Consider the following 27806-nt stretch of genomic DNA (forward strand, 5'->3'; position numbering starts at 1 on the left):
CTGCTTCGTGGCATTCATACCCAGATGGCCAATATGAGCTGTCTCCAAAGTCTTTTGGTGGAAAACTCCTAGTGCAATCAATTTATCACCCCTCACCAACAATCCTCCTTTCACAGATAACTCATCCGCCACCTTGCAAGAAGATTTAGCAGGTTTTTTCCCTGCTGACCCAAATTTACCAAAATTCATAATCGCGTTGAATACAGAATCCTCCCTCAACCGATCCCACAATACCATCATATCGGAACAAATTAACAAATCTTCAACTATGGCAATGATGCATTCCTTAATTTCTTCCTGTACATCCACCTCACAAAAATCTCCATCAACTGGTAAACGAGACAGAAAGTCAGTTCTAACACTCTTTCCTCCCACAATGTGAATCCCTCTAAAAATTGAACTCCAATAATTTGATAATCTGGCTGTGGCTTTCTTAATTTTGTTTCCAGACAAAATATCAACGAGTGATCTGTGATCTGTCCGTAAACAATATTTTCCTTCCAGAGATATGGATTAAACTTGCCAAGACCCCATACACATGCCAACATTTATTTGATCTATTATGGAATATCTTGTTTTCAATTCTTTCATCCTTCTAGAAGCAAACCCTACAGTGACTTCCTTCCATCCTTCACTTGTGGCAAAACAGCCCCCATGCCATATGCACTAGCAGCACAGTCACCAAAATATTGCGTCCTTCCACACAAGGCTGTAGTGCGGGAGCAGAGTTAATACTTTATTTGATGGGATCAAAACTTTGTTGACATATTGCAGACCGTTCAAATTTTACATTTTCTTTCAAATAAATGCCTAAAGCACCAGTCAGGTTTGCAAAACTAAATGTTTAAAAAGACAAAAATGTACACAGCTGCCACACTTACACACACTAGGCCCCAAACTGCTTGAATTCAATGCTAAATACTGTGTATTTATAAAAATACTAACACGTGAACTTTGTTAAAATTAGATCATGCCGAAAAGATGTAACAAGAATGTCTACTCTTGACCCTCGCTCATGGATGCTTTTTCTTAATAAGTTTGACATTGTATAACATGATTCACATATTTTCTAGAAATGTTTCTGATCAGTAGAAGAAATGTATTGTTAAAGTTTGATTCAAAGTTTAGTTTAAATATAAGCTAAGCAACTTCATATGAAGAAAAGACATTTTCAATGGTGACCCCTTGAACTAACTCGTAATTCCTTTTTCAAGTTACGTCAATGTAAAATGGGGGGGATTAAAGAGCCATGAGGTGGAATCAAGAGTGAGATAAAGGAGCCGGGAGTGTCTGGGGTGGATTAAAGAGCCATGAGGTGGAATCAAGAGGGAGATAAAGGAGCCGGGAGTGGCTGGGGTGGATTAAAGAGCCATGGGGTGGAATCAAGAGTGAGATAAAGGAGCCGGGAGTGTCTGGGGGTGGATTAAAGAGCCATGAGGTGGAATCAAGAGGGAGATAAAGGAGCCGGGAGAGGCTGGGGTGGATTAAAGAGCCATGGGGTGGAATCAAGAGGGAGATAAAGGAGCCGAGAGTGGCTGGGGGTGGATTAAAGAGCCACGAGGTGGAATCAAGAGTGAGATAAAGGAGCCGGGTGTGTCTGGGGGTGGATTAAAGAGCCATGAGGTGGAATCAAGAGTCAGATAAAGGAGCCGAGAGTGTCTGTGGGTGGATTAAAGAGCCATGAGGTGGAATCAAGAGTGAGACAAAGGAGCCGGGAGTGTCTGGGGGTGGATTAAAGAGCCATGAGGTGGAATCAAGAGGGAGATAAAGGAGCCGGGAGTGGCTGGGGTGGATTAAAGAGCCATGGGGTGGAATCAAGAGTGAGATAAAGGAGCCGAGAGTGGCTGGGGGTGGATTAAAGAGCCACGAGGTGGAATCAAGAGTGAGATAAAGGAGCCGGGAGTGTCTGGGGGTGGATTAAAGAGCCATGAGGTGGAATCAAGAGTGAGATAAAGGAGCCGAGAGTGTCTGGGGTGGATTAAAGAGCCATGAGGTGGAATCAAGAGTCAGATAAAGGAGCCGGGAGTGTCTGGGGTGGATTAAAGAGCCATGAGGTGGAATCAAGAGTGAGATAAAGGAGCCGGGAGTGTTTTGGGGTGGATTAAAGAGCCATGAGGTGGAATCAAGAGTGAGATAAAGGAGCCGAGAGTGTCTGGGGGTGGATTAAAGAGCCATGAGGTGGAATCAAGAGTGAGATAAAGGAGCCGAGAGTGTCTGTGGGTGGATTAAAGAGCCATGAGGTGGAATCAAGAGTGAGACAAAGGAGCCGGGAGTGTCTGGGGGTGGATTAAAGAGCCATGAGGTGGAATCAAGAGTCAGATAAAGGAGCCGGGAGTGGCTAGTGGTGGATTAAAGAGCCATGAGGTGGAATCAAGAGTGAGATAAAGGAGCCGAGAGTGTCTGGGGTAGATTAAAGAGCCATGAATCAAGAGTGAGATACAGGAGCCGGGAGTGGCTGGGGGTGGATTCAAGAGCCATGAGGTGGATCCAAGACTCCGCAGCCTTGATATTCAGTACCCGGCATTCAATAGCACCGGCTGTGGGCTTCTTAACACAACTTTGAGCCCGGCTCTCATTCTTTTACAAATTAAGCACCGTATGTAATAGTGTACAGCGCAGGACAGCAGGACCCTGCAGCAGCAGAGAGTTGTCTCTCCCCATACACCTGGACATTACTTCTGCTGAAGGGGGGGACAGAAAGGAGGGGGATTATTAGGACAAGATGAAGTGACACCCCCGCTCCAGTGGTAGCGATATAGGACTCTGTGGTACCAGTGGCTCCTGCCTCCGCGCGGCCCTTGCTACCCGGGCGGGACTGGGAACCAGCAGCGACCCTGGCAAAAATGCTCTCTTCTGCTTCTTGTGCAATCTCTCTCTCTCTCTTTCCATCCATCCATTCACCCATCCAACCACCCACCCATCCATCCATCCATCTATCCACCCATCCATCTATCTATCCATCCACCCATCCATCCATCCATCTATCCATCCACCCATCCATCCATCTATCCATCCACCCATCCATCCATCTATCCATTCACCCATCCATCCATCCATCTATCCATCCACCCATCCATCCATCCACCCATCCATACATCCATCTATCTATCCATCCACCCATCTATCTATCTACCAATCCATCCAACCATCCATCTACTCATCCATCCACCCACATGTCTATCCACTCACCCATCCATCCACCCACCCACACATCCCTCCACCCACCCACCCATCCATCCATTCATCTACCCACCCACCCATCCATCCACCCACCCATCTGTCCACCGACCTATCCATCTGTCGATCCATCCACCCACCTATCCATCCATCCATCCATCCATCCATCCATCCATCCATCCATCCATCCACCCACCCATCCACCCACCCATCCACCCATCCATCTCCACGTCTTTTCTCTCTCTCTGATCGCTTTCTCTCCACCTCTCCCCCCTCTGTTTCTCCCTCTCTCTCCTCCCTGAGACGTTTTAAGGCCTTGGCAAATTTGGCTCTTGCCCCGGGCCCCAGCCTTTCAGGGGCCCCTGATATACCTGGCTCTGTTCTCCACAAAGCCCTGCCCTGATGACCTTGAATGGTTTTTAAACACAGTTTGTTTTCATATATTTGTATTACGGGTGGGTGGCAGGGATTGCGCGCAGTGACCTCAGTGAGCTGCTGCTGAGTCATTGGACACACTTTAGAATCTGGAGGAGTCTGAATGGATCATGAATTCACAACTGGTCTGAGCAGGGGCCCCAAAATGTTTGATCCAGGGCCCCCAAAATCCTTAAGATGTTCCATCCTCCAGTCCCCCTTCCTCTTCCTCTCTTTCCATCCATCCATTCATCTAACTCCCTCCCACCCCCGCAAGGAGCAGAGGGCCCGTCCCACAAGGAGAAAGACATGGGCCCCTCCCACATGGAGAAGCAGGGGTCCCCTCCCACATGGAGAAAGAGAGGGGGCCCTCCCGCAAGAAGAAGAAGCAGCCCCCACCCACAAGGAGAAGCAGAGGGGCCCCTCCCACAAGCAGAAGCAGAGGGGCTCCTCCCACAGGAGCAGGAGAGGGGCCCCTCCCAAAAGAAGAAGCAGAGGGTCACCTCTCAAAAGCGGAGGGACCCCTCCCACAAGGAGAAGCAGGGGGCTCTCCCAGAAGCAGAGGGGCCCTTCCCACAAGGAGCACCAGAGGGGCCCCTCCTAGAAGCAGAGGGGCCCCTCCCACAAGGGGAAACAGGGTGGCCCCTCCCACAAGGAGAAGCAGGGGGGCCCTCCCAGAAGGAGCAACAGAGGGGCCCCTCCCACAAGGAGCAGCAGAGGGGCCTCGCCCACAAGTAGAAGGAGAGGGGCCCCTCGACAAGGAGAAGCTGGGGGCCCCTCCCTCATACAGAAGCAGAGGGGCCCCTCCCCCAAGCAGAAGCGGAAGGGCCCATCCCACAGGGAGCCGCAGAGGGGCCCCTCCCACAAGCAGAAGCAGAGGAGCCCTTCCTAACCTTCTACAGGGGTCCCCAGGGAGAGGCAGCAGCAGTCCCCCAAGGAGGCAGGCCTGCCAAGTATCACGCATCAGGTGTGACTCTACTGCATTTCAGTGTGGTTTTCCGCATCGCCGTACTGAAATGCCTCGTCACGCATTTTTAATGCCAGTCTGAATGGCAGACGGCGGTGCCAGTGCGCCGGCTCTGTTGCTCCCCACAGACTTGCCAGAAGGAACTGGCTCAGTGAGGTGATAGTTAAAGATCTTAAAGAGTCTGCTGAGCTCTGGAGTCAGGCTCTCAGGGGGGCGGGGGGCTGGCCTCATCCGTGGATGCTGCTGGCAGCTTTAGCACTGTTGGGGGCCCCGGGATTGGATGTGGGTGACCTCGTGCCTCGTCACCTCCTGGAAGAAGTGAGGTACGGTGGTAGGCAGGTCAGAGAAGCAGCGGGGGCCTCAAGAGTGGAGGAGTCCTGGCGGTGGTGTGCTGCTGTCTGGCATCAAACATCGGTGAACAGAGGCATGATTGGGCCTGTCTGAGAGCACCATGAGGAGGTGAGTCTCCTACAAACACAGACTTTAAAGTGCCTCCCCTGGAACTATCACCCAATGGAAGCCCAGAGCAGCAGCGATGCATGAGTGCTGCTCCAGAATCAAACACTGCACTGGGCACAGTGCGAGAGGCGGCCAGCCTTGAGTCACTGGACTCATCCTCAGAGTCAGCGCCATCACCATCCTGGGGATCGCCACTTGCGCAAGCTAAGTGCGGCCTGCCGGGCAGGGGCCGAGTCATTCAGCAGCTGGGAGAACTTAAGAATGCATCATGCAGTGAGCTGTGCTGTGTGCACACAGCGGTCTCTGTGCAGTCCATTCATAAAGTAAGTCACAGTGTACTTTGGCCAACGCTGCGGGCCAGGCAAAGCTGTGATATGGGTGCAGTGCAGTTTGTGTTGTTGTCACACACAGCATCTGCCAGGCCGGAACTCACTCTCTGTGCAGAATTCAGCACAGAAGAGCACCGGCCCGATGACACCCTAGCTTCCATCCTGGCAGAGTTACTGAGGCGGCACTGCAGGTGAGGTGTGCTGTTAACTGGATAAGCACCGGTGGTGAATGATAGGCCACTACGACCACCCCCTATCGCTGGATAAGGATCGGTGGTGAATGATAGGCCACTACGACCACCCCCTATCCCTGGATAATGACCGGTGGCGAATGATAGGCCAGTACGACCACACCCTATCCCTGGATAAGGACCGGTGGCGAATGATAGGCCAGTACGACCACCCCCTTTACCTGGATAAGGACCGGTGGCGAATGATAGGCCAGTACGACCACCCCCTATCCCTGGATAATGACCGGTGGTGAATGATAGGCCAGTACGACCACCCCCTTTACCTGGATAAGGACCGGTGGTGAATGATAGGCCAGCACGACCACCCCCTTTACCTGGAGAAGGACCCGTGTGAATGATAGGACACTACGACCACCCCCTTTCCCTGGATAATGACCGGTGGTGAATGATAGGCCAGCATGACCACCCCCTTTACCTGGAGAAGGACCCGTGTGAATGATAGGCCACTACGACCACCCCCTTTCCCTGGATAATGACCGGTGGTGAATGATAGGCCAGCACGACCACCCCCTTTACCTGGATAAGGACCGGTGTGAATGATAGGCCAGGACCACCACCCCATTTCACCCTGATTAATAAATCACTTTCTCCATTTTTGAAGATTCTTCAAAACCCAAGACTTGATAAACAAGATCTTATACAAATAGTCCGTATTACTTTTGAATGCTGCTTTTCTGCCTTTTACTACTTTATCTGTCATGGAGAATCAAAGCAGCTCTCCCAACTCCTAGCCTGTGTTATTGCATTGTTTGCATAAGATTCTCCTAGTGCCTCGCTTGTGTTATTGCATTGTGTCCAATAGATTCTCCTAGTGCCTGCCTGTGTTATTGCATTTTTAGCGTCAGATTCTCCTTGTGCCTAGCCTGTGTTATTGCATTGTTTACATAAGATTCTCCTTGTGCCTGGCCTGTGTTACTGTACTCTTTACATCAGATTCTCCTAGTGTCCGGCCCGTGTTATTGCATTGTTTACATCAGATTCTCCTCATGCCCGGTTTGTGTTATTGCATTGTTTGCTTCAGATTCTCCTCGTGCCTCGCCTTTGTTATTGCAGTGTTTGCGTCGGATTCACCTAGTGCCTAGCCTGTGTTATTGCATTATTTGCATCAGATTCACCTAGTGCTCTGCCTGTGTTATTGTATTCTTTTTTGTCAGATTCTCCTAGTGCCTAGCCTGTGTTATTAGCATTGTTTTCGTCAAATTCTCCCAACGCCTGGCCTGTGTTATTGCATCGTTTACATCAGATTCTCCTTGTGCCCGGCCTGTGTTATTGTATGTTTGCGTCAGATTCTCCTAGTCCCTAGCCTGTGTTATTAGCATTGTTTTCGTCAAATTCTCCCAACGCCTGGCCTGTGTTATTGCATCGTTTACATCAGATTCTCCTTGTGCCCGGCCTGTGTTATTGTATGTTTACATCAGATTCTCCTTGTGCCCGGCCTGTGATATTGTATGTTTGCATCAGATTCTCCTCGTACCTGGCCTGTGTTATTGCATTGTTTGCATTAGAATCTCCTCGTGCCTGGCCTGTGTTATTGCACTGTTTACATCAGATTCTTCTAGTATCTGGCCTGTGTTATTGCATTGTTTGCATCAGATTCACCCAATGCCTGGCCTGTGTTAATGCATTGTTTACATCAGATTCTCCTCGTGCCTGGCCTGTGTTATTGCAGTGTTTGCGTCAGATTCTCCAGGTGCCTGGCCTGTGTTATTGCATTGTTTGCATCAGATTCTCCTAGTGCCTGGCCTGTGTTAATGCATTGTTTGCATCAGATTCTCCCAGTGCCTGGCCTGTGTTAATGCATTGTTTGCATCAGATTCTCCCAGTGCCTGGCCTGTGTTAATGCATTGTTTGCATCAGATTCACCTAGTGCCTGACCTGTGTTATTGCATTGTTTGCATCAGATTCGCCTCGTGCCTGGCCTGTGTTATTGCATTGTTTGCATCTGAATCTCCCAGTGCCTGGCTGTGTTAATGCATTATTTGCATCAGATTCTCCTAGTGCCTGGCCTGTGTTAATGCATTGTTTGCATCAGATTCTCCTAGTGCCTGGCCTGTGTTATTGCATTGTTTGCATCAGATTCTCCTAGTGCCTGGCCTGTGTTATTGTATTGTAATCATCAACCCTAGTGCCTGGCCTGTGTTATTGCATTCTTTGGATAAGATTCTCCTAGTGCCTGGCCTGTGTTATTGCATTGATTGCATCAGATTCTCCCAGTGCCTGGCTTGTATTATTGAATTGTTTGCTTCAGATTCTCCTCATGCCTGGCCTGTGTTATTGCATTGTTTACATCAGATTCTCCCCGTGCCCGGCCTGTGTTATTGCATTGTTTGCATCAGATGAATCTAGTGCCTTGCCTGTGTTATTGCAATGTTTGTGTCAGATTCACCTAGTGCCTTGCCTGTGTTATTGCATTCTTTGTGTCAGATCTCCTAGTGCCTAGCCTCTGTTATTAGAATTGTTTTCGTCAGATTCTCCCAACGCTTGGCCTGTGTTATTGCATTGCTTACAAAAGATTCTCCTAGTGCCTGGCCTGTGTTAATGCATTGTTTGCATCAGATTCTCCTAGTGCCTGGCCTGTGTTATTGCATTGTTTGTGTGAGATTCTCCTAGTGCCTGGCCTGTGTTATTGTATTGTAATCATCAACCCTAGTGCCTGGCCTGTGTTATTGCATTGTTTGTGTCAGATTCTCCTAGTGCCTTGCCTGTGTTATTGCATTCTTTGTGTCAGATTCTCCGAGTCCCTGGCCTGTGTTATTGCATTCTTTGTGTCAGATCTCCTAGTGCCTAGCCTCTGTTATTAGAATTGTTTTCATCAGATTCTCCCAACGCTTGGCCTGTGTTATTGCATTGCTTACATCAGATTCTCCTCGTGCCTGGCTTGTGTTATTGCATTGTTTGTATCAGATTCACCTAGTGCCTGACCTGTGTTATTGCATTCTTTGCATCAGATTCTCCTTGTGCCTGGCCTGTGTTATTGCATTGTTTGCATCTGAATCTCCTAGTGCCTGGCCTGTGCTATTGCATTGTTTACATCAGATTCTCCTCGTGCCAGGCCTGTTATGACATTGTTTGCATCAGATTCTCCTCGTGCCTGGCCTGTGTTATGCCATTGTTTGCGTCAGATTCTCCTCGTGCCTCGCCTGTGTTATTGCATTGTTTACATCAGATTCTCCTAGTGTCTGGCCCGTGTTATTAGCATTGTTTGCCTCAGATTCTCCTCGTGCCTGGCCTGTGTTATGCCATTGTTTGCGTCAGATTGTCTTCGTGCTTGGCCTGTGTTATTGCACTGTTTACATCAGATTCTCCTTGTGCCTTGCCTGAGTTATTAGCATTGTTTGCCTCAGATTCTCCTCATGCCTGGCCTGTGTTATTGCATTGTTTACATCAGATTCTCCTAGTGCCTGGCTTGTGTAATGCATTGCATGCATCAGATTCTACTAGTGCCTGGCCTGTGTTATTGCAGTGTTTGCGTCGGATTCTCCTAGTATCTGGCCCGTGTTATTGTATTGTTTGCGTCAGATTCTCCCAACGTCTGGCCTGTGTTATTGCATTGTTTACATCAGATTCTCCTCGTGCCTGGCTTCTGTTATTTCAGTGTTTGTGTCAGATTCACCTAGTGCCTGGCCTGTGTTATTGCATTGTTTGCATCAGATTCACATAGTGCCTGACCTGTGTTTTGCATTGTTTGCATCAGATTCTCCTCGTGCCTGGCCTGTGTTATTGCATTGTTTGCATCAGAATATCCTCGTGCCTGGCCTGTGTTATTGCACTGTTTACATCAGATTCTCCCAATGACTGGCCTGTATTATTGCATTGTTTGTGTCAGATTCTCCCAACGCCTGGCCTGTGTTTATTGCATTGTTTACATCAGATTCTCCTCATCACCTGCCTGTGTTATTGAATTGTTTGCTTCAGATTCTCCTCATGCCTGGCCTGTGTTATTGCATTGTTTACAACAGATTCTCCTCATGCCTGCCCTGTGTTATTGCATTGTTTACATCAGATTTTCCTAGTGTCTGGCCTGTGTTATTGCCTTGTTTTCGTCAGATTCTCCTCGTGCCTGGCCTGTGTTAATGCATTGTTTGCATCAGATTCTCCTAGTGCCTGGCCTGTGTTAATGCATTGTTTGCATCAGATTCTCCTAGTGCCTGGCCTGTGTTATTGCAGTGTTTGCGTCAGATTCACATATTACCTTGCCTGTGTTATTGCATTGTTTGTGTCAGATTCTCCTAGTGCCTTGCCTGTGTTATTGCATTCTTTGTGTCAGATCTCCTAGTGCCTAGCCTCTGTTATTAGAATTGTTTTCGTCAGATTCTCCCAATGCTTGGCCTGTGTTATTGCATTGCTTACATCAGATTCTCCTCGTGCCTGGCCTGTGTTATTGCATTGTTTGCATCAGATTCACCTAGTGCCTGACCTGTGTTATTGCATTGTTTGCATCAGATTCTCCTTGTGCCTGGCCTGTGTTATTGCATTGTTTGCATCTGAATCTCCTAGTGCCTGGCCTGTGCTATTGCATTGTTTACATCAGATTCTCCTCGTGCCAGGCCTGTTATGACATTGTTTGCATCAGATTCTCCTCGTGCCTGGCCTGTGTTATGCCATTGTTTGCGTCAGATTCTCCTCGTGCCTCGCCTGTGTTATTGCATTGTTTACATCAGATTCTCCTAGTGTCTGGCCCGTGTTATTAGCATTGTTTGCCTCAGATTCTCCTCGTGCCTGGCCTGTGTTATGCCATTGTTTGCGTCAGATTGTCCTCGTGCTTGGCCTGTGTTATTGCACTGTTTACATCAGATTCTCCTTGTGCCTTGCCTGTGTTATTAGCATTGTTTGCCTCAGATTCTCCTCATGCCTGGCCTGTGTTATTGCATTGTTTACATCAGATTCTCCTAGTGCCTGGCTTGTGTAATGCATTGCATGCATCAGATTCTACTAGTGCCTGGCCTGTGTTATTGCAGTGTTTGCGTCGGATTCTCCTAGTATCTGGCCCGTGTTATTGTATTGTTTGCGTCAGATTCTCCCAACGTCTGGCCTGTGTTATTGCATTGTTTACATCAGATTCTCCTCGTGCCTGGCTTCTGTTATTTCAGTGTTTGTGTCAGATTCACCTAGTGCCTGGCCTGTGTTATTGCATTGTTTGCATCAGATTCACATAGTGCCTGACCTGTGTTTTGCATTGTTTGCATCAGATTCTCCTCGTGCCTGGCCTGTGTTATTGCATTGTTTGCATCAGAATATCCTCGTGCCTGGCCTGTGTTATTGCACTGTTTACATCAGATTCTCCCAATGACTGGCCTGTATTATTGCATTGTTTGTGTCAGATTCTCCCAACGCCTGGCCTGTGTTTATTGCATTGTTTACATCAGATTCTCCTCATCACCGGCCTGTGTTATTGAATTGTTTGCTTCAGATTCTCCTCATGCCTGGCCTGTGTTATTGCATTGTTTACAACAGATTCTCCTCATGCCTGCCCTGTGTTATTGCATTGTTTACATCAGATTTTCCTAGTGTCTGGCCTGTGTTATTGCCTTGTTTTCGTCAGATTCTCCTCGTGCCTGGCCTGTGTTAATGCATTGTTTGCATCAGATTCTCCTAGTGCCTGGCCTGTGATATTGCAGTGTTTGCGTCAGATTCACATATTACCTTGCCTGTGTTATTGCATTGTTTGTGTCCAATTCTCCTAGTGTCTTGCCTTGTGTTATTGCATTTTTTTGCGTCAGATTCTCCTCGTGCCTTGCCTGTGTTATTAGCATTATTTGCGTCAGATTCTCCCAACGCTTGGCCTGTGTTATTGCATTGTTTATATCAGATTCTCCCAATGCCTGGCCTGTGTTATTGCATTGTTCACGTAAGATTCTCCTAGTGCATGGCCTGCGTTATTGCATTGTTTACATCAGATTCTCCTAGTGCCTGGCCTGTGTTATTGCATTGTTTACATCATATTCTCCTAGTGTCTGGCCCGTGTTATTACATTGTTTACATCAGATTCTCCTCGTGCCTGGCCTGTGTTATTGCAGTGTTTGTGTCAGATTCTCTTAGTGCCTGGCCTGTGTTATTGCATTGTTTACATCAGATTCTCCTAGTGCCTGGCCTGTGTTATTGCATTGTTTACATCAGATTCTCCTAGTGTCTGGCCCGTGTTATTACATTGTTTACATCAGATTCTCCTCGTGCCTGGCCTGTGTTATTGCAGTGTTTGTGTCAGATTCTCCTCGTGCCCAGCCTGTGTTATTGCATTGTTTACATCAGATTCTCCTCATGCCTGGCCTGTGTTATTGCATTGTTTACATCAGATTCTCCTCATGCCTGGCCTGTGTTATTGCATTGTTTACATCAGATTCTCCTCGTGCCTGGCCTGTGTTATTGCATTGTTTTCATCCAATTCACCTAGTGCCTGACCTGTGTTATTGCATTGTTTGCATCAGATTCCCCTCATGCCTAGCCTGTGTTATTGCATTGTTTGCATCAGAATCTCCTTGTGCCTGGTCTGTGTTATTGCACTGTTTACATCAGATTCTCCTAGTGTCTGGCCTGTGTTATTGCATTGTTTGCTTCAGATTCTCCTCGTGCCTGGCCTGTGTTATTGGAGTGTTTGCGTCAGATTCACCTAGTGCCTGGCCTGTGTTATTGCATTGTTTACATCAGATTCTCCTCGTGCCCGGCCTGTGTTATTCCATTGTTTGCTTCAGATTCTCCTTGTGCCTGGCCTGTGTTATTAGAGTGTTTGCATCAGATTCACCTAGTGCCTGGCCTGTGTTATTGCATTGTTTGCATCAGATTCTCCTCGTGCCTGGCCTGTGTTATTGCATTGTTTGCGCCGGAGTCTCCTAATGCTTGGCCTGTGTTATTGCATTGTTTGCGTCACGTTTTCCTACTTCCTTGCCTGTGTTATTGCATTGTAAGCGTCACGTTTTTCTAGTACCTCGTCTGCGGTATTGCATTATATGCGCTGCTTTTGGTATGTTATTATTCTAATAGTTGCAGCTTTTCTAGCAAACATGGCGCCTTTTATCCCAATCAAGTGCATCTGACTGCAAGGACACTGCACTCTCGCTGCAGTAGCAATGTACTTCCGATTTATGTAGCAACAGACAGCACAGCATGTCTGCCAGAGATGTCATAGGGTCAGAAACAGTACATAGGTAAGTAGATATGATGCAAAACCTTTGAGTAAGATTTTAAACGAAGAAGCTGCTGTGATAGACGGCAAAACATCCATGTCGAAACATCAGCTGTAGGACAATGGTACATGGAACGATAATAGTAGATTTACACTTCTGTGCAGTGCGTGTCACTTAATGTTCTTTTCTTCCACTCTCATGAGGTGGTTTTTGCAAGCCAACTTTGAGCTCACTGAGTGTGGAGCTTCCACGAATCCCCAAGACGGGCCGTTCCAAAGACAGTAATATAGAAGGTTGAAATATCTGAGTCTTGATTCTGGCAGATGGATGGGTGATCCCTGAGGGGGTGTAGTTGGTCTGTGTGTTACCAAAGCTGTCCAGGGGGTGTAAACAAATGTCAGCAATTTGTGGAGGGCCCTCTTTTGGGTGAGAACCACCCAGCTTCATGCAGTACAGACTTGAGGGGTTGTGTTTGCGCAGGATGAGTTACATTCTCATAGCAAAATGGAGAACCTTGTCCAAAGGGGATTGATGTTACCAAGGTTTAACATCTTCAGTTACGGCAGATAGAGAAAGTCCATGTACCTTGAGGTGCTTGAAAAGCTTTCTGCGCTCTGCTGGTGCAAGCAGAATGTTTATTCTTTAGTTGGCATTTGCCAGGGGATGTTCAGATACAGTGGTTGAATTAAACCTTGGAGCAGCACTTGTAGTGTTGACCTTTGGAGTCTTGTAGTGTGTGCTGGATGCCGTAGAACTGTCTTAATGTTCTACAAATCTCAGAAAATCCAGACTCTCCTACTTCTCAAAGCACGAGGTCTGTGGCTTGACCAGTAGAACTGCAATAAAGAAGATGACCTAGACCAGTTCTACCTCTCCAGACCTTTGAACTGATCATTGAGGAAAGAAGCCCTTGTCTGGAAAGCAGATCTACACAAGGCACAGCTGACAGAAGACCCTGCCTGGAAGGAAGAACTGCACAAGGCACAGCTGGCAGAAGTCCTCTCTAGGAAGGAAGATCTGCACAAGGCGCCGCTGACAGTAGTTCTGCCTGGCGGTGACCTCACAGCAGTGAGAGACCGACAAACAACAAGATCCTTCAAGCCCAGCTAGCCACACTGGACACAATGTACACCAAAGGCCTGATTTAGATTTCAGCAGATGGTTTATTCCATCACAAATGTGACAGGTGTCCTGCCCGCCCCATTAAAAATGCATTGCATCCTGCAGCAATTATAATAAGACAGACAGGATATCTGTCACGTTTAGAAAATGCCTTGGTGTAGTTTGCAGATTTTTACTCTGCGGAACTCCACGAAGTGCCAGGGAAACTCCGGCGCACTCTGCAGACTTCCACTAGTGGCAGAGGTTGTTAAGTTGCACTGTGCTCACTGATTTTTATTGCCAGGAGTCCAACCCCCACTGTAAAATCAGCATGAACAGCACTACGCGTCATGCCAGAGGGCGATGCTGCTTACTGCCGCTCTAATTGACATTCTAATCGAATGGCAGCTTCATCAACGAGAATGGCAGATTTTAACACTCGAGTGGTCGCGACCTGCCGTGACCTCCCACATTGAGAAATCTCGCCAGGAGGAGGTCTAGTGCGTTATATTTTCTCACAAGCGCCCGCCATCTTACATTGGCGAACCGCTTGAGAAAAGAACTCCGTTCTGCATGGAGCTTTTTGGAACAAGTCTGCACAGAGTGCAGAGTGGGAAAAACTTTGCGAGCTCCGCCGGCAGAGTGGAATTCTTCACCCACCCCTAGTTTTGAGGCAAAAATCTGTTGGACAAACTCCTAACTAGGCCCTATGTCTGCAATAAGTGTTGTAGAAGTGAGAACCACGGCCTTGTGAGTATGAGGCAGTTATCTGACTTCTGATGAACCCCACAGAGTGAGTGCGCAGCCAGAGGGCAGTAGGGGGGCCGAAGGACAGGAAATTAGGTAAACTTGAATATGAGAAATATGGAAAGGTAGAAATGCTGCATCACCTGTGGATACCTGACACCTCCTCCCGCTCTACCAAATGCCCATCCAGTCACAAAGTGTCATCCTGGGCCCCAAACGGACAATGTCATGCAAGATGCCATGTAATGGTGGAAAAGGGGGAAAAAAAGAGTAATATGCACAAATCTGCTGAGGGGATATCTCAGGTAAATTATTGGTTGTGATGGATTCTCTATCAGTACTAAATGACTGAAATTGTTGAATATTAAATTATATGAATCAACATTTGATTGCCTTATCTGCGCTTATAATGTAAAGGAGTTGTCTTTCAGGGCCAGAAACGGGTGCTGTAAGCTGCACTAGTTTCAGGGAGATGGACAGATGTTATGGCGATAGGAAACCCCCCCGACAATAATGTTCCAATCATCCAGGTTAGAAGAAACCAGAAATGCTTGAACCAAGGGAGCTGTTGAAAGTGTCAAAGGTGACTTATGAACAGCGAGGTAAAGACAGGAGTTGGTATTTGAGATGATCTTAAGTGAATAGGAAAGAAATGAGAAGAAGTGTGTGAATAAAGTTACTTTTGTTCTATTCTTCGTAAAGAGTTACTGGAAATTATACAGCCCAGCCTGATCCATCTCTTTTTCTAACATCTATTGTTGTTTCAATGAAATCTTGACCATATGCCTCTATCTTAAGCTATTCCTCAAGCACCTGGGTGCTCCGTGAGTGCCCTTACTCTGTGAACACTGGTAAATCACCCCCTTTTCAGACATTACTAAGATATCACCTGATCAACAGAACTTTTAGTTAAATATCTGTGTATGATGAAATATTCCTTGCTAAGTTTCAAAGGCGGTAAAGAAGAAGGGGAGATTTACTAAGATTTTGCACTGTGTTTGCGTCACAAAAGTGACACAAAACAGTGCAAAATCTTTTTTTCCTAATTTACTTTCTATCGCTAAACTTGTTTAGCGCTGGAAATAACGTTAAAGTAATGTGAAGCAGTGCATATCACGGCTTCGCGCTACTTTGTACCATGGGGGCTGCCAAGGAGGGTGCTTGGGCGTTCCTGTGCAACCACCCATGGTTTCTCACGCTAAACCAAATTTACCAAATACAGTAGATTGGGTTTAGCGTGAGAAAACTGCACCCTTTTAAACTACGCACAAGGAAGGAGAAATGCTTTCATTTCTCCTTAATTTTCTGACTTTGCATGCGTGCAGCACTGTGCAACAAACATACAAAGTGGGAAAAGCTTTTCCTCTTGTGTAGGCATAGTATTTTGTATAGGAAGTGTCTCTTTCCTGTACAAAACCTAAGCTGGACTCACACACACACCTAGCGCTCTGGTGCTAAGGTGTGTGCATGGCTCAGGGCCGCTGTAATCTGCGCCCGTGCAAGGGAAAGGGAAGGTGAGAGCCATATCTTTGAAAATATGGTGTTCTCCTGCTCCTTCCCCGTCGCTCAACGCAACGCAGCCTCGCACAGTGGGGCTGTGTGCATTGCTTGGAGATTTAGTAAACCTCCCCTGAAATGTCTTTTACAACCAGTTAAACATTGTGAATTCTCATTCAATTATGCTTCAATTTAGTAATTTTAAATATCTTTACATCCAACAGAAAACAAGCCTTGAATGTACGAAATGACCATCAATAATGAAGCGAATGGTGTAAAACTTCAATAATAGCAGAAATAAGGAGCTACAGTATTCAGGAAAACATCAGCGCAGTCGGCGACAGAGGAACCTGCACACAAACTGACAGATCCCGGATGAAGTATCAAGGGCAGTTCAGTGATTGCAAGAGTCTGAGCCGTGCACCTCAACGCCACAAGATGAAGAAATGACCTTAGGAAAATTAAGGCAACAACAATAACAAACAGCATCCTGTATAAACAAGTGTCCAACACCAGATTTGATCATGGGATCGGTATGATGTGACTACCACACTGCTCTGTTTTCTAAAATTTGCACCAGCCAAAAGGAAGATACATCTTTACCCGCAAGCGTGCATAGCCACAATCTAATCTAAAGGCACAATCGCCTACAAAGACACCTTTTACGTATTAGGAATGTGGCAAATATTTGGTGGCTATTGCATTTTATTGTTAAAACAGAAATCAAACGTGCAAAATACTGCACACATATAAAGTGTGTGAGAAAAACACAAGTGCTTTATCAGCCATGTCGGCCCATCAGGAAATACAGTCATGGGATGTAGACAAATATATACCCGACCCACAGACACTAACCAAGAAAGAAGAATCATACACATACAGCAAGAGCTTTAGTTTGTCATCACTACTCAAGCTTCATCAGCACACGTACACAGGACAAAAACCATTCAAGTGCAGTGAACGTGTAAAGTGCTTTAGTCAGTTATCACACCTTCAAAGACATAATCAAACACACACAAGGGAAAAGTCATTTAAATGCAGTGAATGTGTGAAGAGCTTTAGTCGATTATCAAAGCTACAAAGTCATCAGCGAACACACACGGGGGAAAAACCCTATCATTGTAGTGAATGTGACCGTAGTTTTAGTTACTCTTCAGCATTAAGGATTCATCTGCGAACGCACACAGGAGATAAACCATTCAAGTGCAGTGAATGTGTCAAGAGCTTTAGTTGTTTATCAAACCTCCAAAGACATCAGCAAACACACACAAGGGAAAAGCCATTCAAGTGCAGTGAATCTGAGAAGAGCTTTAGTCGATTATCAAACCTACGAAGACATCAACAAACACACACAAGGGAAAAACCATTCAAGTGCAGTGAATGTGCAAAGTGTTTTACTTTCTTGTCACACCTACAAAGCCATCTGTGGAACCACATAGGAGAAAAAAAATTCAAGTGCAGTGAATGTGCAAAGTGCTTCGGTAAGTCATCACACCTACAAAATCATCTGCGAACACACACAGGAGAAAAGCCATTTAAATGCAGTGAATGTGGGAAGAGCTTTAGTCGATTAGATCACCTACAAAGACATCAGCGAATACACTCGAAGGAAAAACCATACGAGTGCAGTGAATGTGGGAAGAGCTGTAATCGATTAGAAAATCTACAAACCCATCAGCGAACACACACAGGGGAAAAACCATACCATTGCAATCAATGTCAAATGATTTTTAGTCGTTACTCAACATTAAGGATTCATCAGCGAACACACACAGGAGAAAAACCATTCAAGTGCAGTGAATGTGCAAAGTGCTATAGTCGGTTATCAGACCTAAAAAGTCATCAGCGAACACACAAGGGGGAAAAACCCTATCATTGTAGTGAATGTGACAGTAGTTTTCGCAGCTCTGCAGCATTAAGGTGTCATGAGCGAACTCACACAGGAGAAAAACCATTCAAGTGCAATGAATGTCTAAAGAGCTTTAGTCAGTTATCAGTGCTACAAAGTCATCTGCGAACACACACAGGGGAAAAACCATTCAACTGCAGTGAATGTGGGAAGAGCTTTCGTCACTTATCAAACCTCCAAACACATCAGCGAATACACACAGGGGAAAAACCCTACCATTGTAGTGAATGTGACAGTAGTTTTCGCAGCTCTTCAGCATTAAGGATTCATCAGCAAACTCACACAGGAGAAAAACCATTCAAGTGCAATGAATGTGTCAAGAGCTTTAGTCAATTATCACACCTCAAAATACATCAGCGAGCACACACAGGGGAAAAACCATTCAACTGCAGTGAATGTGGGAAGAGCTTTCGTCACTTATCAAACCTCCAAACACATCAGCGAACACACACAGGGGAAAAACCATTCAACTGCAGTGAATGTGTGAAGAGCTTTAGTCACTTATCAAACCTCCAAACACATCAGCGAACACACACAGGGGAAAAACCCTATAATTGTAGTGAATGTAACAGTAGTTTTCGCGTCTCTTCAGCATTAAGGATTCATCAGCGAACTCACACAGGAGAAAAACCATTCAAGTGCAGTGAATGTCTGAAGAGCTTTAGTCAATTATCAGTGCTACAAATACATCAGCAATCACACACAGGGGAAAAACCATTCAACTGCAGTGAATGTGTGAAGAGCTTTAGTCACTTATCAAACCTCCAAACACATCAGCGAACACACACAGGGGAAAAACCCTATCATTGTAGTGAATGTGACAGTAGTTTTCGCGGCTCTTCAGCATTAAGGATTCATCAGCGAACACACACAGGAGAAAAAACATTCAAGTGCTGTGAATGTGCAAAGTGCTTTAGTCAGTTATCACACCTTCAAAGTCATCAGCGAACACACACGGGGGAAAAACTATTCAGCGGCAGTGAATGCGGGAAGAGCTTTAGTCACTTATCAAACCTCCAAACATATCAGCAAACACAGAGACTCCGGAAAGAACTTAAGAACATCAAAAATAATACTGACCCATCTGAGGACATCGACAAGAGCAGAACAGTGCAGTTATTGTGAGAGGAATGAATTACGGAAAAAGATTCAATTCAAATTATGTGGGACATTGAAATGCCAGGTGATAGAAGACCGGACTAGCAGTAAAGAAGGAAAATAGATAACAGTATTTACAGAATTATAAATGTGTTTGTTTTCAGTGATTGTTCACTTCCGTACACATAGCAAAGCAGCATGATGTACCAGGATACATAGTGGGAGGCTAGCACAATGTGGACTAAAAGAAAAGAAAAATTGTTGATTTTTATTTAGTGAAAAAGAGATACAAAGAAAAACATTCAATCGCACATGACCACACCATCTGTAAAAGCAACACTGAACAATACTGGGACTAACAACGATATTTTCAGCTAACTTGTCGGATTAGTGATAAAACCTATAAGCCAAACACACCCAGAGTGGACATGCTGTCAGGGCTCTGGAGATGGGAAACGTCATTGGTAAAATGTAGATATTACTATTAACAAATGCCACTGCAGTATATGTGATGTACTAAAGTGAAGCACAGGTGTTCAAGAAATAACCTGTTTTGAGATATAAAAGAGCATGTACCTTGTTTCTAACCCCTTCAGTGCTGCGCGAATTCCGCTGCAGTGCTGAAGGTTCTAAAGAACCTATGGACTCATGACGGAACGGTTCCATCATGAGCACAGGCCAACCGACGCTCATGACGGAACCGTTCCGTCATGAGCACCCAAGGGGTTAAGTAATGTTTGCTGCATCTTTTACACTCTGTTATCGGTTGATGGATCAGCTCATGCCTCGGGCCTTATAACTAAGTGTGACCCGTGGCTCCTCTCCGACATGGCTCACCCTATTCATTTTGTGACTTGCCAAACTCTACTTTTTACCAGAATTGAGCCATTGTAAGCAGTCGACTCTGTTTGAAGAATGTTGTGAAATAGCGAAATCCCACATCAAAAGTATATATGTGACTGGACAATCAGTTGCAGTCCCAGCAACTAGTCTTCCACACTTGATTGTCCCGTGTCCTCCAATGTTCTAAAGGATTTGTCATATGAATGCCAGAAGTGGCAGTGAAATTCATGAAGCTAACGCTAACAGGAGTGTGTGGAAGATAGAGAGGGTGAGAGATAAAGAGAGCGAGAGAGACAAAGAAAAGGGCGAGAAATAGAGAGAAATGGAAAGAGGGGGAACTGTACGTTATTTGTACTCACCTAAAAATAGAAGAAGCAGCCAAATACATGTCAATGTGTGACATCACCAGAGAAATGGACTGAACACCTGTGAATGTATATGTTTATTTTTAATACCTATAGACCCATGTCATGCCAATAAACAGCGCACAAGTAAGGAAAATAGTGAAGTGATGTCAGGCCCTTATACTAATTTTCACGTGAAAGGTTGACGGCCTGTTTTAAAAACACAAAAACAAGAAACATAAAATAATGTAAAAATAAGTTTTTGGTTTCAGTTTTTTATACATCATGTATTTTTCCCACTATTACTTTGTAACTAAACTCGGAAATGACTGAAAGTGTAAATATTTTTAAACAGAAATGGAAATTACATTTTTAAACAGTTTTCAGAGTATAAATAAAATGTGCTTTTAATTTGCGTTTGTTTCCTGACGTTATTCTTTATCCAGCCCCTAAGCCCCAATGTGTTTCACATTTACAGTGTATTAATCAAAAGAAGGGCTAATTTTGTCAAGTACTCTGTTCCTCTCTTGCGCCACTCACACAAACACTCAGAGGCCTGTGTCTGCAGTGCTGAGGCACAAAGTAACAATTATCATTCGCAGGCTAAGGAGCTAGGTGGAACTGAATCCTGTTTCTAGATAATAGTGGGGGGACCCCTTCAAACTGTGGCTACCCTCCGACTTGTGCCCTGCTGATAAAGCAATAGTGAATTTGACTAATTTATGATGAATTGAAATGAGAGAAAGAGAAGAGAGCGAGGTGCAGGATATATTAAAGAAAATGAAAAAAGAGACACAAGACTTTACCCTTTTCTGTGTACTAGCACTTTACGTAAACAAGTTGTGCTGTGCGTTGTGAACAGGTTGTCACCCCCTTTGTATGTAAATGAGCTTCTGTGACCAGACACCCCAGGCTCCCATCTCTTCTAGCGTGGATGATAATGTGAGTACTGTAAGGTAATCATAAACTAGGGCTATATTGAGAAATAATCGGCTTTCAGGTCTCACAGCTGTGGATATGTAGTTCTTTTATTAGTTTTTAAAAATTTACTTTAGTTTGCAGCAATTCTCAAGGTTACTTTTTCTCAGTATATCGCTTTATATCGCTCTTTGCGCTTCAACAGTTAAACGTGAGGTTTGATGTAGGATTTGTTGTCAGTGTCCCTAGACCATGTCCCAATCCCTTTGTCCTCGATTTGTCAGCATGTGTTTTGTCCACACACTGGTCTAGGATGGGCCTTCTCAAGGTTGAAAGCGCGGTAATAGGAATAATAAATCAGACATATTTGAAATTGTATGTAAACAAATGCGTGCCTTTCAGTTATCAGGCACCACCAGACACATCTACACATGTAATTGAGCACACACATGTAATTGAGCACCAGACTAAAGTGACTCCTCCCTATATGTAAGGGGGAGAAGGTGTGACGTCCTGTGTCATGATATTCTGGAATGTGGGGATGGTTGCTAGGCCGTGAGCTGGAATAGAGACATTTGTCCGTTGGTCTTAGCTTGTTGATGGATGGGGTCTCTGCATCTGTGATACTTAAATAAACCTTTCTTGACCCCCACCGTATGATATACTCTGATTTCTGGATGGACACACTTCCACAGATGACCATGTTAAATCTAGCTTCGCACAACCCACTGAGCATTCCTGCAGGTGTGGTACTTGATAGCAAAGGTTTATTGTCAGCGTTATTTACAGCAGATAATAAAACAATTTAAAACGACTTAAGCACAGTTCATACAAATACTACACTTTGCGCATAATCCATGATCTGATGTAAAATGCTTGTGCAAATAGATGACGTATATCTCTTTTAAAACCAATCAATTAGAAAGAGCGGTCATTAGATCTTACAAAGCTTACCAGCTAACAAGCACGTACATAGGTGCAGATACCGGCATCTCCGTCTGCTTGTTGCCTACTCAGAGCAAGTAAACCCCTAGCAAGCCTGACAGCTGTCTTATAAACATCAGAAATAAAAGAAGAGCACAAGCCTGCTGTGCATACGTTACCTAGTGTGTTAAAAAAAACAAGGATTGTCCGAATAGTTTGTTTTGCTGACAGCCGGGTGGAAATTAAACCCTCAGATATGGGCCAATAGACTGCCAACACCTAAGCGAGCATTTTATAAAGTCCAGGTACAAGTAGAAATGTGCAACAATACCTCTCGATGCTCTGTCCAGTCCATACGGTTCTCCAGTGCCTTTCATGTTGGAGTCGAGCTACGCCCCTGTTTATGAGGGCAAATATGTCAAAGGACGAGCACAGCCCCCAGAGATAAACGGAAAATTTCAAAACCATCACTGCAGTTGGTTTATGGTTTGAACCCACTTCCTTCGCTGCTGTCTATAGCAGGTCTGCATATACGAAGCAACTGCCTGGCAAATCTCCATACGATCAGTTTTATAACGTAAGAAAAGTACTGCACTGCAGCATCTCAGATTACGTGTTAGAAAAAGTGGACGTAGGTGGTACCTTCTGATTTTATGCGACATATAACACAGCAGCTTAAAATGCATAAATGACTCGGGCCCCCTTATGTACGGGAACATGTGTCAGATCCGCTTCCAGGGGCTATACCCATGATTTAGTTAAGGTCCGCACCTGAAGAGTTCCTAATCTGAACATGAGATATAAAGCCATTTTCTCAGCAGGGAACAGCAAGTCCATGAACTGCTCCAGGCAAGGTTCACATTTTACTTTCTGGTAATTAGTCGGAAGGATGCCTTTCCTTGCTGCTTGCGTGCTCCACATGAATGCACAATATTTCTTTTTAACCAATTCTAGTGTTGCCTTATTCATCAGTTCCAGATGATTCTATTTCTCTACTCAACTAGTGTATGTTAGAATGTTCTCAGTGTGCTTGAACCGGAGTAAATTATTGTAATCCTGCATCGTCGCAGTTCCTGCGGAACCATACTATATGATGCAAACAATAGATTTGACCACACTCGCATCCAATATCTTATTGGGTGAGATCCTCCAGTGAACCCCAGCTCAGCTCTTAATACTGTCAGTGGGGTTCCCAGACCCAGGTTTAGTACACGTAACAAGAAGATGTTTCCCAGTTTAAGAAGAGCCTGAACTTTCGTAAAATCCCACAGTTCAGCACCATAAGCGCAGGCCATACGTGCATTTGTCTTGAATGCATCAATGCTAGTTTTATTGGTCTCTTGCTGCTTGAGTTAGCAAAATGTAGAATAGTGGCGTCAAGTTTGTTTCCGCCTTCGCCACATGAGCTTTCCAATATAAATGGTCATCCATTCGTATGCAGAGGTAGTCATGTTTTAAGTCGCTTAGTTGGTTTACCATTAATCCTGAATGTCAACAATACCTTTGATTAATGAATAATTATCATATATTTTTCTCTTTATTGATTATTAACTTCCGTACCTTACAGAATAGCTCAAAGCCTTCCAAAAGTTGATGCATTGATTTTTCAGTACGCGCTAATATTACTGCATCATCTGCAACCAGCGGGATTGGAATATTTTCCTTCTCCAATATCGGAACATCAAGACGAAGATTCCCGAGAGAATTCAGTTCCACTGATGTGAATGTTGAATAAAGCTGGGGCAAGTACGCAACCCTGCCCAACGCCAATGTTTATTTCAAACTTCTCTGTGCATTCTTCTTTTACACCAAATCTTACTCTGGAATGATTGCCGCGGCAGATCCTTTCGGATAGTTAAAAGTTGCTTGGGAACCTCCTTCCTCCAGAAGACTCAGAAGGACGGAGCGGCGACAGAATCGAATGCTGTTTTTAGGTCTCTTAAGACCAAGTAGAGCGGGTAGTTTCCAGGGACACAAACTTCATACAGATCATGTGCAACCTCAGAGCCTGGTCGATTCTACTTTAGCCTTTTCAGGATCCAGCCTGAGAGTTAGAGGCAATATTGTCCTCCTCTGTCCAGGTCTCGAGACGTGACTGTAAGGGTTTCCCAAAGATTTTCCAGATGTTGCCTAATTGGGAAATTAGCCGATAGCTGGGGGGTCATCTCTCCCCCCCCCCTTTCTTTTTTTTTTTTTTTTAAACCTTTATTTCGTAAAAAAGAGTACAGTTACAGACCTACAACCACACAGGCCGGTCAGTTACATGCAATAACAATATCAACTCTATACACAGCTCATCAGCCGACAGCCCGAGGGTCCGGCAGCGTAGAAGCACGATGTTATCCGGAGCCCATGGCAAGAGAGGATAAATAAAGGTTTCCATTTTTTACAATGTATAAACAACACAAAGAAAAACATGAAAAAGAGTCGAGGCAAAACCAAGCAATATAAGGACTGTTACGTACGGTAGGGGGAGACAAATGAGTAGCAGGCATCAAGAAATCACGGGAGAGGGGAGTGGGGACCGAGAGTGAGCAGTGCATCACATATAACAGGAAATCAAAGTACCAGAACGTACAGTCAAGGAGATCGTGGAATGTCAGGGGGCTCAGCGAGGGGAGGAGCACAGATCTCTCCTCGATATGAATTCCATTGACCCCATATCTTGCCCCACTTCTTGGGCCTACCACGAGATATGTACACGATTTTTTCTCTAAACATGCACCAGTCCATGTTCTCCTCACAGGTCGAGACCGACGGTGCCCTATGAGATCCCCACAATTGAGCAATATCTCTCTTCGCAATCATGTTACCCAGCGTGACCCACTGAGTCTGAGCAACCGTAAAGTCATTCTGTTTCCATACATTCAACAAACAGCGTCTGGCCTCAGGGAGCAGCTCAACACCCGTCACTTCACCCTTGACCGCATGCACTCGATTCCAGAAAACCACTACCTCCGGGCATTCCCATATAATGTGGAGGAAGGTAGCAAGCATACCACAGCCACGCCGACATGACCCATCCACAGAATAACCCATATGCACCAACCGTGGACCCGTGACATAGACACGATGCAGAATCTTCAGCTGCACCAGTCGGAGACACGCCGGAATCGCAACTTCTTTAGGGGAGGATATTGCAGCTTGCCAGTCCTCATCGTCCAACTCCAGACCATCACCAATCCACGCATCTCTTAGCTGTATAAGGAGGTCCGAACGGGCATTAATAAGTTTTTTATATATAAGAGAGATAGTGCTGTCAGGGACATGCCCATCCAGCACTCTATCCTCCAGGGGTGAAGACTCAGGAATCGTAGTCCCAACAGGGAAGACCGAATCGAGTGCGTGGCGGACCTGAAGATTTCGAAAATATTCCCTGTCACTCAACTTATACTCCCGTTTCAGTTCGTCGAAAGTTTTGACTCTGCTGGTGGCCCAAAGATCGCCCACTTTGCTGATACCGATAAGGTCCCAACTATCGAATCCCTTCGATGACTACAGACCACTCAATCTCTCAGCAGCAAACAGGGGAGTTGCCCTAGTCAGTTTATCCATCCAGCCCGTGGCCGATGTTGCACTGCCCCATACCCGTACCGCCACAGCAGTGGGGCCCGTCAGATTCCTCCTGGCGGTTCTGGAATAGAGCGCTCTATTGTAATCACCCCCCGGCAGTTGCCACCTGTCCATCTCATAGGCGGGATTCGGGACAGGACCATACATGGCGTTATTGATGGCACTCAACTGAGATGCCCAGTAATAACGTTTGACATCAGGCAAAGCTATACCACCGTCATACCACGGCAAAGTCAATTTGGCCAATGCTATGCGAGGCCGTCTGCCCCAAACCAACTTCCTCTGGAGGCCCTCAATTTCACGGAAATAGCTGGCCGGAACTAGATTGAGCGTATTCTGAATGGCGTACAGGAACCGGGGAAGAGACATCATTTTAAACAAGGCCGCTCTTCCCAAAGGGGACAGAGGCAATCCACACCACGCCGCAACATCCAACCTAAGCCGGACAAGCGGAGGTAGTAAATTCCGCTCATAGTGCACCGTGGGGTCCATCGAAATGTAGATCCCCAAGTACTTGAAGCCAACTTCGGAAACAGGTATAGGGCAAATGCGGGGCAGAGAGGTTGTCCACCCCTAAGTGGGTAAATGCAGGACTTAGCCCAATTGATAACCAAACCAGAGTTCCTCCCGAAAGAACTCAGGACGTCAAACAGAACACCCAACGACTTACGGGGAGAAGTGAGATACAACAATATATCATCGGCATAAAGCGACACACGATCCTCGAAGGCGGGGGACCACCGTATGCCCTTGAGCGAGGGCTCCCAACGGAGCCACGCGGCAAGGGGTTCAAGAGCAAGTGCAAAAAGGAGAGGCAACAAAGGGCAGCCCTGCCCCGTGCCGCGCCCAAGAACAAAAGGTTCCGAGGCCCTTCCGTTGACCACCACCTGAGCCAGCGGTTGCTCATATAAAAGTCTAACCCACCCAATGAACTTAGGGCCAAAGCCAAACTTGGCAAGGGCAGCCCACAGATATGGCCATTCCACCGTGTCGAAGGCCACCGAGGCGTCAAGTGAGAGCAAGATGGCCGACTCCTCAAGAGACCCCGCCCTTGCCAAGACACCATGAAGACGTCGAAGATTGAGCGCGGTATTGCGGTGGGGAATAAAACCAGACTGATCCGGGTGTACCAAATCGCCGATCACTGTAATCAGCCGGCTCGCCAAGAGCTTCGCAAGGATCTTGGGCTCCACATTCAAAAGCGAGATCGGCCGATATGACGAACAGAGTTCACGAGGCTTGCCATCCTTGTGGATGACCACAATGGATGCCAGTCTCTGGTCCCGGGGAAGGAGCCCGAGATCTCGCGATGCCAAGAACATCCGGCGAAGATACGGCGCCATTTTGTCAGGGCTCAGCTTATACAGCTCGACCGGTATGCCGTTCGGGCCCGAAGCCTTGCCCGAATGAAGCGAACGGATAGCGAGCGCTACTTCATCGGTGGAAACATCCGCTTCCATAAGCTCCTTGTCTGAGTCCGACAGACTAGGCAACGCTATATCGCGGAGCAACAAGTGCGAGGCCTCCTCCTGTCTGCCAGTGACCGGCGCGTAAACCTTCTGAAAGTGCTGGGCAAAGACCTCCACTATCTCGACCGGGTCCACCACTCGCGCGCCATCCACTCTCTCAATAACAGGCACCACCCGACTCAATCTATACCTCTTGTCCAGCCAAGCAATCAATTTTCCCGCCTTGTCACCCACATCATACAGACAACCTTGCTGCTCACGATTCATTGCCCTAGCCGCATCAGTCACCAGAGCTCTGTATTCAGACTGTTTAAGTGCCAAGGAGTTCAAGTCCTCAGGCGTAGTCCCAGACCCCATCCGTTCCTCCAACTCAGTGATGTCATTTTCCAGGCCCACCACTTCCATAGTTCTGCGCTTCCTCTCGCTGGCAATCAAAGATAGAGTCTGACCCCGGACCACAGTTTTGTATGCCTCCCATAAAGAAACAGGGGAGGACACCGGCCCTACATTTTCGGCAAAGTAGAGATCCATACACTTAACCACTTCCGTACCAATGTTGGGGTTGCGAAGATGCCATGGATTAATTGGAGCGACCCGACCCCCGGACTCTAGCCGCACGTCAACAGTGAGCCAGAGTGGGGAGTGGTCTGAGATCCCTCTAGCCA

General features: G+C 46.1%; 1 protein-coding gene across 1 annotated transcript in view; it reads left to right on the forward strand.

Annotated features, from left to right (window-relative positions):
* LOC144805435 (uncharacterized) overlaps positions 1-27806 on the forward strand; it is a 194102-nt gene that overhangs the window by 24986 nt on the left and 141310 nt on the right. Inside the window, exon 3 of the mRNA XM_078671991.1 lies at positions 16288-19079. Coding sequence (XP_078528117.1) covers positions 16851-19079 — 2229 coding nt within the window. The 5' untranslated portion in view covers positions 16288-16850. The remainder of the gene's footprint in view (positions 1-16287; positions 19080-27806) is intronic.

This window comes from Lissotriton helveticus, chromosome 1_2, assembly GCF_964261635.1.
Source record: "Lissotriton helveticus chromosome 1_2, aLisHel1.1, whole genome shotgun sequence".
In the NCBI taxonomy this organism is placed as follows: domain Eukaryota; kingdom Metazoa; phylum Chordata; class Amphibia; order Caudata; family Salamandridae; genus Lissotriton; species Lissotriton helveticus.